The 13,307-nt window shown below is 43.1% G+C and overlaps 2 protein-coding genes across 2 annotated transcripts in view; one reads left to right on the top strand and one right to left on the bottom strand.

Annotated features, from left to right (window-relative positions):
* CHD7 (chromodomain helicase DNA binding protein 7) overlaps window positions 1–13,307 on the top strand; it is a gene marked incomplete at its 5' end in the record, with an annotated part of 588,463 nt that overhangs the window by 345,351 nt on the left and 229,805 nt on the right. The window lies entirely within an intron of this gene.
* Window positions 1–13,307, bottom strand: part of CA8 (carbonic anhydrase 8) — a 57,457-nt gene that overhangs the window by 6,747 nt on the left and 37,403 nt on the right. The window contains exon 8 of the mRNA XM_082499697.1: window positions 11,296–11,468. Within this exon, the coding sequence (XP_082355823.1) occupies window positions 11,334–11,468 (135 nt within the window). The 3' untranslated portion in view covers window positions 11,296–11,333. The remainder of the gene's footprint in view (window positions 1–11,295; window positions 11,469–13,307) is intronic.

The raw sequence follows: 13,307 nt of genomic DNA on the forward strand, positions 1-13,307 counted from the left end.
CTCAGTGGAAAGTAAATTAAAGGTTATCACCTTCAAAAGAAAATACTCTTTCGATATTATTTTAGCTATTTTTTAGAACCAGGTCTTGCTGCCTTCTTTTAAAAGAATTTCATTGATTTCAATGACTTCTGTACCAGGCACTTATCTGACTTCCTCTCAATAAAGGGGAGCAATGCCATTTAACTATCCTATGCACGGAATCATGCTTATACACCCTGATTTACAAAGGGATGAAGACACATAGGCGTGCCATACTGAATTCAGTATCATTATCAATTCAAGTTGATATTCAAGTGTTTGAAATCAGACGTCTTGTTCATTCACAGATAAAGCTGTTCCACCAATGTAATACAGAAGAAAGGCATGTCTCTGAAATCAGTTACGTGTAAAGCAACAATGATTAAAGAGAGGTTAATAAATCCATTGGAAACCACAAATGATGCTGTTTTCAGTGAAGAATACACTGCTGTAAAGGTCCTTATCTATTAGGTAAGGTGGAAAGCAATAAAATAAAATATCCTGCTGGAATACTCACAATTCACATGTTTAAAAATAGTGAGTCAGGACCCAAATTACCAAAAAAAATAGCCTTTAATAAAATGGAAGATTTAGGGTTTTTCTTATTTTATTTCTAGGAGTGGTAGCATTTGTGAAACCCATTGTTAAGTTCTGCTGTATGACAGTAAGAATCAAAATTTTTTTTCGAAGATTACCCGAGATTACCAAGAAATAGCCTGATGCCTACAGCAAGGGCTCTGAGTCAAGTATGAAGAATCAAAAAAACTAGAGGCAGCACTGAGGAAGTCACAATGTTACCCTTTCTATCTTTTCTTTCAGGAAAGGATCTGGGTGTCCTGGTAGACAAATTGAACATAAGCCAGTAATGCACACATGCAACAAAGGTGGCCAACACCCTCCTAGGCTGCACGAGGAAGAGCACTGCCAGCAGGTTGAGGGAGATGATTTTTCGCTTCTCCTCAGCACTGATGAAACATCTGGAGTAACAGGTCCAGTTCTGGGTTCCCCAATTCAAAAGAAACATGGACATACTGGAGTGAGTCCAGTAATGGGTGATTAAGGGATTGGAGCACCCGTCATGGAAGGATAGGCTGAGAAAGCTGAGACTGTTAGCCTCAAGAAAAGATGTTTCAAGAGGGATCTCATCCATGTGTAAAAGTACTTTGTGAAAAGAAGTATAGAAGATGGCGCCAGACTCTTCAGTGGTATCCAGTGAAAGGAGAAGAGGCAATGGGTACATATTGAAACACAGGAAATTTCATTTAAAGTTAAGAAAAAGCTTTTTTCCCATATGAGTGGTCAAACACAGGAACAGGTCGCTGAAAAAGGTTGTGGAGTCTTCATCCTTACAGATATTCAAAATCCAACTGGACATGGCCCTGAGCAACTCACTGCAGTTAACGCTGCTTTGAGCAGAGGATTGCAATACTAGATCTCCAGAGGCATCTTCCAGCCACAACTATTCTGTGATTCTATTGTTCTTCACTGCTTAAAACTTAACTCAATTTTTTCACTTTCCATGTCTGAAAGTAAATGTGTACTGAACTTTCCCCACAAATTCCTTAACACCTGACTGCTTCTGTCACTACTGGATATGATTGAAAAAGGTTAGAAATAAGGAAAAAAAAAAAAGGCTTTTTTGAAGGAAACAGATGTGAAAACTTTGGCAACTGCAGGAGAGAAAAGGATGTAAAGGCTGTTCTCTAAAGGATGTATTTCAAAAACACCACACAATAGAGCCCAAAGACTCATTAACACCAGGCTATATAGAAGAGAGACGCATTTTCAGCAGAAAAGCAGAGCCAAAAGAGGCCAACTAGATAGCAACAAACTTACTCTAAAGCCCATTGGGTTAAAGAGAGCAGTGGAGCTACAAAGTTCTACCTTTGTAGACCTGTTGTGTCTCCCTGAAGGCTCTCTTTATAACCTGGCCAAGCTTTGTTCTAGAATTTGAGGAAGATATTTTGAGATCTGGTCTTTCTCATGATAAAGGAACATCTACCAAAAAAAAAAAAAAACAACCCCACAAAAAAGCCCACCAGTTCTTTACCTGAAATTACACACCATGATTTATCATTTACGTCTCATCACTGCCTTCAATTCAACAAATTACCACAACTTCATCAAAGATCAACATACGCCATTTGATCATAAGCCAAAGGGTTCAGTTCTGTCAAGATTTCAATCAAAGTTGAAGAGCAGATTTTCTGAAGATTTGTGAGTATGGCATGCATAGAGTCTGCATTTTGATTCACGGAATCATGGAGTTTCAGAGTTGGAAGGGACCTCTAGAGATCATCTAGTCCAACTCCCCTGCTAAAGCAGGATTGCCTAGAGCACATTACTCAGGACTGCATCCAGGCGAGTCTTGAAAACCTCCAGAGAAGGGGACTCCACAACCTCCCTGGGCAGCCTGTGCCAGTGCTCTGTCACCCTCACCGTAAAGAAGTTTTTCCGTATATTTGAACGGAACTTCCTATGTTGCAACTTGTGCCCATTGCCCCTCGTCCTGTCATTGGGAACCATTGAAAAGAGCCTGGCTCCATCCTCCTTCAACCCACCCTTTAGATACTTGTAAGCATTAATAAGGTCTCCCCTCAACCTTGTCTTCTCGAGGCTAAAGAGTCCCAGCTCTCGCGGCCTTTCCTCATAAGGGAGATGCTCCAATCCCTTAATCATCTTAGTTGCCCTTCGCTGGACTCTCTCCAGCAGTTCTCTGTCCCTCTTGAACTGGGGAGCCCAAAACTCCCTCCTTTATTGGATGCAGAGGTAAACATAGTTACAAAGGATGAGGAAAAGCCTGAGGTGCTCAATGCCTACTTTGCGACAGTCTTTAGCAGTGGAACTAGCTGTTCCCTGGACACCCAGCCTCAAGAGCTAGGAGACAGGGAGGGGAAGCAGAATGAGAGCATCACGATTAAAGAGGAAGAGATCAGTGACCTGCTATGCCACTTGGACGCACACAAGTCTATGGGACCGGATGGGCTACACCCAAGAGTGCTGAAAGAGTTGGCAGATGTGCTTGCCAAACTGCTTTCCATCATTTACAGGAAATCATGGCTAACTGGGGAGGTCCCAATGGACTGGAGGGTGGCAAATGTAACACCCATCTATAAGAAAGGCAAAAAGGAGGATCCAGGTAACTATAGACCTGTCAGTCTAACCTCGATACCAGGGAAGGTCATGGAGCAGGTCATCTTGAGTGCCATCAAAACCCACATAATGGGCAACCAGGGGATCAGGCCTAGTCAGCATGGGTTTATGGAAGGCAGGTCCTGCCAGACGAACCTGATCTCCTTCTATGACAAGATTACCAGAATATTGGACGAGGGAAAGGCTGTTGATATTGTATACCTGGACTCTCAAAAAGCATTCGATACTGTCCCCCATACAATTCTCGTGGAAAAACTGGCTTCGCACGGCCTGGATGAGCATACGATCCGCTGGATCAAGTACTGGCTGACTGGAACGTCCCAAAGAGTGGTGCTCAATGGATTTAAATCCAGCTGGCGGCCAGTCACAAGTGGAGTGCCTCAGGGCTCAGTGTTGGGACCATTTCTGTTCAACATCTTTATTGATGATCTTGATAAGGACATAGGGTGTATCATCAGCAAGTTTGCAGATGATACCAAGTTAAGCAGGAGTGTTGATTCCCAGGAGGATAGGGAAGCTCTTCAGAGAGACTTAGATAGATTGGAGCATTGGGCCAACATCAATGGTATGAGTTTCAACAAGGGCAAGTGCCAGGTCCTGCACTTGGGCCACAATAACCCCATGCAGCGCTACAGGCCTGGGGAAGTGCGGCTGGAAAGCTGCCTGGCAGAAAGAGACCTGGGGGTTCTAATTGACAAGTGGCTGAATATGAGCCGGCAGTGTGCCCAGGTGGCCAAGAAAGCCAATGGCATCCTGGATTGTATTAGAAATAGCATGGCCAGCAGAAGTAGGGAGGTGATTGTGCCCCTGTACTCAGCACTGGTGAGGCCACACCTCGAGTATTGTGTCCAGTTTTGGGCACCTCAATACAAGAGAGATATCGAGGTGCTGGAGCGAGTGCAGAGGAGGGCAACGAAGCTGGTGAAGGGCCTAGCAGACAAATCATATGAAGAGCGGTTGAAGGAGCTGGGACTGTTTAGTTTGAGGAGGAGGAGGCTGAGGGGAGACCTCATCACTCTCTACAACTATTTGAAAGGACACTGTAGAGAGGTTGGTGCTGGTCTCTTCTCACAGGTAATTAATGACAGAACAAGAGGGAATGGCTTCAAGCTCCAACAGGGTAGATTTAGACTGAACATTAGGAAAGAATTTTTCACAGAAAGGGTGGTTGGGCATTGGAATAGACTGCCCAGGGAGGTGGTTGAGTCATCATTCCTGGATGTGTTTAAGAGACGTTTAGATGTGGTGTTGGGGGATATGGTGTAGGGGAGAACTTTGTAGAGTAGGGTAGATGGTTGGACTCGATGATCCCAAGGGTCTCTTCCAACCTAGACAATTCTATGATTCTATGATTCTATTCCAGTTGTGGCCTCACCAGTGCATAGTAGAGGGGGAGAACGACCTCCTTCGACCTACTGGCCACACTCTTCCCTATGCAGCCCAGGATTCCATTGGCCTTTTTGGCGACAAGGGCACATTGCTGGCTCATGGATAATTTACTGTCTACTACGACCCCCAGATCCTTCTCCTCAGAACTACTTCCCAGCAGGTCTGCCCCTAACCTGTACTGGTGCCTAGCATTCTTCCTCCCCAGGTGCAGGACCTTGCACTTGCTTTTGTTGAACCTCATTAGGTTCTTCTCTGCCCAGCTCTCCAGCCTGTCCAGGTCACGCTGGATGGCAGCACAGCCCTCTGGGGTGTCAGCCACCCCACCCAGTTTGGTATCATCAGAGAACTTGCTGAGGATACGCTCTGTCCCCTCATCCAGGTCATTAATGCATATATTGAACAAAATTGGACCGAGTATTGACCCCTGGGGGACACCACTGGTTACAGGCCTCCAACTAGACTCTGTGCCGCTGATCACAACCCTCTGAGTTCTGTCACACAGCCAGCTCTCAATCCACCTCGCTGTCACCTCATCTAGCCTATACTTCCTCAGCTTCCTAATGAGGATGTTATGGGAGACAGTGTCAAAAGCCTTGCTAAAGTCAAGGTAGATGACATCTATGACTCTCCCCTCATCCAGCCAACCAGTTATAACATCATAGAGAGCTATCAGATTGGTCGAGCATGATTTACCCTTGGTAAATCCACGTTGACCACTTCCAACAACTTCCTGTTCCTCAACATGTTTGGAGATGACATCCAGAATAAGTCGCTCCATTACCTTCCCAGGGACAGAGGTGAGACTAACTGGTCTGTAGTTCCCTGGGTCCTCCTTCTTGACTTTTTTGAAGATCGGAGTGATGTCAGCCTTCCTCCAGTCCTCAGGCACCTCTCCTGTTTCCCATGACCTTTCAAAGATGATGGAGAGTGGTCTAGCAATAACATCTGCCAGCTCTCTCAGCACTCACGGGTGCATCCTGTCAAGGCCCATGGACTTATGAATGTCCAGCTTGGCCAAGTGCTCTCTGACACAGTCCTCCTCAACTGAGGGAAAATCCTCCTCTCTCCAGACCTTCTCCCTTGTCTCCAGGGTATGGGATTCATGAGGGACGGCTTTAGCAGTGAAGACCAAAGAAAAGAAGGCATTCAGTAACTCTGCCTTCCCTGTGTCTTCCACCACTAGGGCACCTGTCTCATTCATGAGTGAGCCTACATTTTCCCTAGTCTTCCTTTTTCTACTGATATACTGAAAGAATCTCTTCTTATTGTTTTTAACTGCAGTGGCCAAGCTGAGTTCTGATTGAGCTTTGGCCCTTCTCATTTTCCCCCTACATAGCTTTGTTATATCTTGATAGTCCTCATAAGTTGCCAACCCCCTTTTCCAGAGAATGTAAGCCTTCCTTTTTTTCCTGAGGTCCAGCCAAAGTTCTCTATTTAGCCAGGCTGGTTTCTTCCCCATCTGCTCATTTTTCGAGACATGGGGATGGCCTTCTCCTGTGCTTCTAAGAGCACCTGCTTGAAGTATGCCCAGCCTTCCTGGGCACCTTTGCTCTTCAAAACTGCCTCCCAAGGGACACTCTCGACCATGCTCCTAAACAGGCTAAAGTCTGCCCTTCAGAAATCCAAGGTGGCAGTTCTGCTGGCTCCCCGCCTTGCTTCATCAAGAATTGAATTAATCACTCTGAATTCACAAGAATTTCACTCACAAGAATTTCATGATCACTCTGCCCAAGACAACCTACAACCTTTACATCCCCCACAAGACCTTCTCTGTTAACAAACAGTAGGTCCAGTAGGGCACTTCCCCTAGTTGGTTCCTTCACCAGCTGTGTTAGGAAGTTGTCTTCCACACACTCCAGGAACCTCCGGCACTGTTCCCTCTCTGCTGCATAGTATTTCCAGCAGATATCTGGGAAGCTGAAGTCCCCCACAAGAACAAGGGCAGATGATCGTGAGACCTCTGCCAGCTGCTTATAGAATACTTCATTGGTTTCTACATCCTGATTAGGGTGTCTATAACAAACTCCCATCACGATGTCTGCTTTATTGGCCTTTCCCTTAATTCTTATCCATACACACTCAACACTGTCATCCACACTTAAGTTCCAGACATTCAAAACTGCCCCTAACATAGAGGGCCACCCCACCACCTCTCCTTCCTTGCCTATCCCTTCTGAAAAGTTGGTAGCCATCGATTACAGCACTCCATTTGTGTGTGTCCTCCCACCACGTTTCTGTGATGGCAACTATATCATAGTTTCCTTGCTGTACAATGGCCTCCAGCTCCTCCTGTTTATTCCCCATGCTGCGTGCATTAGTATAGATGCACTTCAGCTGGGCTAATTGTCCTGCCACTTTCTTGGGGGGACAAGCCCTAATTCGCACCTGATCATGCTCGGACACTACTGTAGTTACCAAATTATCACTACCCCTCATGTCTTTGCTGCCACACAATTCACCATCCCCCACCATCACTGGGACAGGCTGCAAGACCTTGCTAACACTTTTACCCAGAAGCACTGGCACGCTTCTCCCAGGCACCACTTTTGTAATCCTGGTTTCACCCCCATACCCCTTCAAACCTAGTTTAAAGCCCTATGAATGAGCCCTGATAATTCTTGTCCCAGGATCTTTCTTCCCCTTCGGGTTAGGCTTCCCCCACCTGTTGCCAGCATGCCTGGTTTCCTGTAGATCAGCCCATGATCAAAAAAGCCAAAGTCCTGCCAGATACAGCAGTCTCGGAGCCAGGAGTTAATTTCCTGGCTCCTCCTATTTAGCCCCTCGTCAATCCCTGCAAATGGTGGGATAGAGGAGAACACTATTTGTGCTCCCAATCCCTTAACCAGCCGTCTCAGGGCCCTAAAGTCATTCTTTATTGCCCTTGGACTTCTGGTACCTACCTCATCACCACCTACCTGAAATATCAGTAGCGGGTAGTAATCTGATGTCTTAACCAGGGCAGGGAGTTTTCTCCATATGTCCTTAATTCTGGCCCCAGGGAGGCAGCTGACTTCCCTGTGGGATGGGTCCGGTCTACAAATAGGGCCCCCTGTTCCCCTCAGAAGGGAGTCACCTACTACAATTACCTTCCTTTCTTTCTTGGTTGAGGAAGTCCTGAGGCATGGGGGTGAGAGCCCAGCACTGGGCACCTCACTGGATGGATCATCCTCTCCATCCTCAATCGCCTGGTCCTCGATTTCCAAAGCCCCATACCTATTATGCAAGGGCAATTGGGATGGTGAGGGGGGCTGTGAAGGGTTTCGCTTGCCTCTCCGAGGAGGGATCTGACTCCACTCCCCCTTATCCCTTGAGTCCTCTCCTTCTGCCTGGTGACAGGATTCAGTCAAAACTAATTAGACCTTTCAAGCAACCTCTTTTTACTCCTGTGTGTACAACACTTACGGAAACATCTGTCCCCGTCTTTCCCTTACAGAGTGACGAGGTCATGGAAAACCAATGTTCCTCAAGGTTCTTCAAGTGGAATAAAAGAAAACATTGAAAACTGTACTGACAGGAGTTCCAGCAGCCTTGGCAGAGGTGCATCATGTTGGAAAGAAGTCCACCAGTGTGTTCGTAATTGTACTATCCAAGACATAACTGAGCTTCAAAATAAAAGGTAATCTCTTTGTAAGGAAAAAATGCTCCCTCTTGGATCACTATGCAGATGCCACCCTGCAAACTATTATCTCCCCATCTGCTACTGAGTCTTTATAGCAATATTCAGCCAATATGAGCAATCCCAGCTCAAGGATCCATTCCTGTGAAGAAGGGAAGATATCTTTTCTGAGGATGTCTGAGGTCTGTGTGAGAAGCTACTGTTCATTCCTGGAGAGAACACCTTCCTTCTGGAGGGAACTCTGTGAGGAAATCACTGCAAAGTAGGTAGGATTGTTTTCTTCTCTTTCTCCCTCTTTGCATAGAAGAAAGGTGATCAAAGCTACATGATTTCTTTTTATCCTTCATATACCTAACTCCCAGCTCCCCAGAAACTAACTCAATAGCAAGAATATATTGTGAACCCTTGATTGGTTCCGTGCTATTTGCACTGATGCATCCAAAACTAAAAAGAAGACCCAGTGAAATGAATTTCTGATAAACAATTCAGTCAGCTGTAGAGAGCCAAGTGCCATTTCTTCTGTGGGCTACACAATGCCACAGTTCTTTCTCAGTGCTTGAGAGTCCATAATTAGTATAGCCCTTCAGTGACTACTATCATTTTACATTAAAAATTCCATCATTTGAGAATTAAAACTGCAGATTATTTTGTGAAGCATGGCCAAGATAAATCTCATTATTTAAAACAAATCTTTATAGGTATTGACAAATGTAATAAAATTTCAAACATGAAAGCAAAGGGGAAATTTTTACATTTCAATTCCAGCATTGTAAAGAAAACTCCTTCATGCTTAAAATTCAAACTCAGCGTGTCAAGTAATTTCACTGTTACAGACTTGAATTACCTGCACTGGCCTGAGGGCACTATTCACTTTCTGAGAAAAATTGTACTTTAATATTGCTATGATTTTCCCAAGTAATTTTTATGCAGAAGCTGGGATGAATTTGAAACATCCATTTCAAGATTAAAGTGACAACATCTGGCGACTGCAGAGGACCATGTAATTGAGAACTGGGCTTAGAGATGTGCCCAAAATTAAATATTGGGAATGAGAAAACAATATTAATAAATGTACCAATGTTTTGCTTTCTTTGCTTAACTTCTGGGATGTGGATATTAAATAGGGTTATAAAATACAAATAAGCCTTTTACTTCAAAAATGTTTGGATGCATACACTACATTGAATGCTTACTCTATATCAAAAGACCATCAAATTATTGTCCACTGTCCTAGCCCATTTAATAACTTCTGTCACATGTAGGAGGAAAGATAATCTTCCCACTCAGTTTTAATGGATCCATTTTTGGAAGCACTGAATTATCAATCTTTTTTAGGGGTTATCTGCTGCCTGATCATTTGTTAACTTCATACAAAGTTGCGGGCTGTACCTACAGCATGCTCTGAAAAGGCTTAATTCCACAACAGAGCCTGACATGAACTAAGGAGTTCCGCCATTGACCTAGATAGGGCAAGAATTTAGTGTACAAATAAATGTCCTTACTCAAAAGTGTTTATCAAAAAACGTTCAGCAGCATGCTTCCAGGTGAAACTCTGTATGAATTGGTTCTCTTGTGAGCATATGGCTTTGAAGAAATGTGCAGACAGAAAAACAGATGCTTTTATATAATGGATTCTACTAGTAAAATAGGGTAATGGGGAGTATCCAATGTTTTTATTACTTAAATGAAGTTTATTGTACAACAGTAGACGAAAAAACTCACTACGTTAAAAAATAGTAGGACTTATTAAAGAAAACAAGTGAACAGATTCATTCTTTTCTTGAAGACTTCCCAGTTAGCTATCTTACTATTCGTATCAAGGTGGGACCACTTAATTACAAAATCAGCCATAAATGTTGGTATCAGCTCACTACTTCCAAGGCAACTAGTTGTCTTGACAGCAAATTTTCTTTAACTCTCTAAGAAGCTCATTACCAGGTTTTTCATAATAGTAAAACATTAATTAACTAAGTATAATGAGGTTTAGGAATAACTGTTGAGCATTGATGGAATTTATCTCATAACTGATAGAGGCTAGAGGAATACGACATTGGAGGTTTTAATAACTGAAGCGGGGATAATCCACATTCACACGTGTATTAGCTCATATGCATTGAATCAAGTCATCCTTAAATTCTTGCTCCGTGAGCCAATAAAGGCTGAAAACATCACTGAGGACAAGAAACAGAAACTACTTTGATGAATTAAATATGAAAAATTAGCCATGGCAGAAGTTAATTATTTTCCTCTTTTATCTGTGCTGGTTTTGCCCAAGATGCAGACTTGTTGGGAAAGAACAGCATTGTAAAGCAGGGAGAAGGGATCCAAAAAAAGGCTGCCTTTGAGAATTAAAGGCCTCCTTCCAGAACTAATGCCCTGGTTTTTCATAGCATCATAGAATGGTTTAGGTTGGAAAGGACCTTGAAGATCATTGAGTTCAAACCCCCCTGCCATAGGCAGGGACACCTCTCACTAGACCAGGTTGCCCAAGGCCACATCCAGCCCAGCCTTGAACACCTCCAGAGATGGGGCCTCCAGAACATCTCTGGGCAACCTGTTCCAGTGCCTTACCACCCTTAAAGTGAAAAACTTCTTCCTAATGTTCAATCTGAACCTGCCCTCTTCTAGTTTAAAGCCATCCCCCCTCATCCTATCGCTACATGCCCTAGTAAAATATAACACTGGAAAGATTCACAGGAAGAAATCAATCAGTGAACCTCAGTAACTGAGGAATTCTACCACATAATCTAGGCATATCGTGCTGTTGCTCACCACAGTAGGAGAAATTTGAAGCTACAAGAAGTAACTGTGATCTAACTCAGCGTGATCCACTGCCTACTGAAGTCAATACAAATATTTCGATTCGCTAAATCGTGTATTAAGATTCCAGCCACTAAAGAACCTAATAGTGACCAAACTACTCCAGCCACTAAAGAACCAAGAGTAACCAAACTGTTATACCACAGGATAAAATAAAACACTACAGTGTCAAAATTTACAATTGTGACAATATATCATAACATTACCTGAAATGAACTCAGTGCGTTTTCTCCTTTAGCTAAATCTCCCCTACGAAAATTATTTCAATGCTTTGATTTTTCTGCTAAGCTTTTACTTACCTGAATAAAGATTTATTTTTGTTGTTCTTCCTTTTCTGTTACTGAAATGCAGCCCTGATGACTCTATCGCTAAGTGGCTGAGTCGGTCTGAAGTTATCTCCTAGGATTCCATCACAGCCCTCTAAAAGTTCAGCACCTTTAACATGTGTCCTCAGTCTACGAAATTCCTCTATCTGAAAGGCAAAAAAAGCAGACATGAAGAAGCTGAGATACATTCTTCACTGTGGGACTAATGATCAAAATCAGCCTTGTCCAGCCACTTCTGCAGCTTTGAAACTTGGAGTGTTCTGGTCTCATATCCTAAGGTCAATATACATCATTAATAACATTTTAAAATAGTTGTCAGCACGGTCAAAACATTTAACATATAGAGAAGAATAAGAACTTTTATGCACGTGGTTTGGCAAGCTTATCCTTTGGTTTTTCATAACTTCTTTTGGGATCTATAACCTTCTCAGCCATTGTACATTACATCCTATGAATCAACCTCACAGTTGTGACATGACAGTAATCATTCTGGTCTTTTTTTCAAAGAAGTGCATTTCAGGAATAATTAGGTTGACTATAAATTGTTTTTAAATTCTTCCAGTGATTTACTTATTGCCTGAAATTGTTGCTTCATTTAAATAAAAATTATTTTCTTAACCAGGAGAATCTGAACAGACTCTGCTTTAGAGGAAGTCTGTTGACATTTTATATAGAAAAACATTTTTTTTCCAATCAAAATAAAGTATCACTTCAAAAGTTCTGTAGATGTAGGTGTTAAGTGTACTTAGAAAACCAAACACAGTCAAAAATTAATACAAAACATTTCAATTGGTCCAAAATAAATATGTTTCTGGTTTATAGAATTTTTGTAGATTTTTCTAAATCTAATCTGGTGTTGGGAAGAATGTAGGCAGCTTCCATCTCCATCCCTGGTATCGGGATCAAGCTCTGTGTGATAAAAAACTAAGAAAATCAATGCATATCTCAGCAATATTAAACCTTGTTGTTCAACAGTGATGTTTTTAAGAGTCTGGTATTTTAAATAAGTAGTTACAACTACTAAAATAATTGTGTTTAGTTTTGCTTTGGCACATTGGCAAGCTATCTTAGGTGGATACAGCAAACCTACTTGGAGGCTGACTCCCCTAGCCTGAACCTTTGTACTTCTACTGACCCTGTGATGCCTCACTATCCAGATCAGCTGTAACTTGAAATTGAAGCTACACAGAAAGCAAAATGGAGCCTGAAGTATTTAATCATTTTATCATGTAGAATCATAGAATGGTTTAGGTTGGAAAGGACCTTGAAGATCATCGAGCTCCAACCCCCCCTGCCATAGGCAGGGACACCTCTCACTAGACCAGGGTGCCCAAGACCACATCCAGCCTGGCCTTGAACACCTCCAGGGATGGGGCCTCCAGAACATCTCTGGGCAACCTGTTCCAGTGCCTTACCACCCTTAAAGTGAAAAACTTCTTCCTAATGTTTAATCTGAACCTGCCCTCTTCCAGTTTAAAACCATTCCCCCTCATCCTATCACTACATGCCCTAGTAAAACATCCTTCCCCAGCTCTCCTGGAGGCCACCTTTAGTTACTGGAAGGCCGCAATAAGATCTCCCCGGAGCCTTCTCTTCTCCAGGCTGAACAGCCCCAACTCTTTCAGCCTCTCCTCATAGGAGAGGTGCTCCAGCCCCTAGATCATCCTCATGGCTCTCCTCTGGACACGCTCCAGCGAGTCCATGTCCTTCTTATGCCAGGGACTCCAGAGATGGATGCAGTAAGACATTATATGTAAGATATATATAAGAGATTATATGTATATGTAAGAGATTATAGAGAGTTAATTTCTCCACGAAAAACAGCCTACGGAGGATTACAAGGAGAATGCAAGTATGATCCCAGAATTAAAAGAAATGAGGTACTAAACAGCAGGTAATGGCATTTTTATTCTTATACTGCCTGTGGAGCATACTCTCTTACTGCAACCTGGAAGCCTTCATTGTGGTTTTCCACTCTGCAGCAG

Source organism: Vanellus vanellus, assembly GCF_965231255.1.
Source record: "Vanellus vanellus genome assembly, chromosome: 2".
Lineage (NCBI taxonomy): Eukaryota > Metazoa > Chordata > Aves > Charadriiformes > Charadriidae > Vanellus > Vanellus vanellus.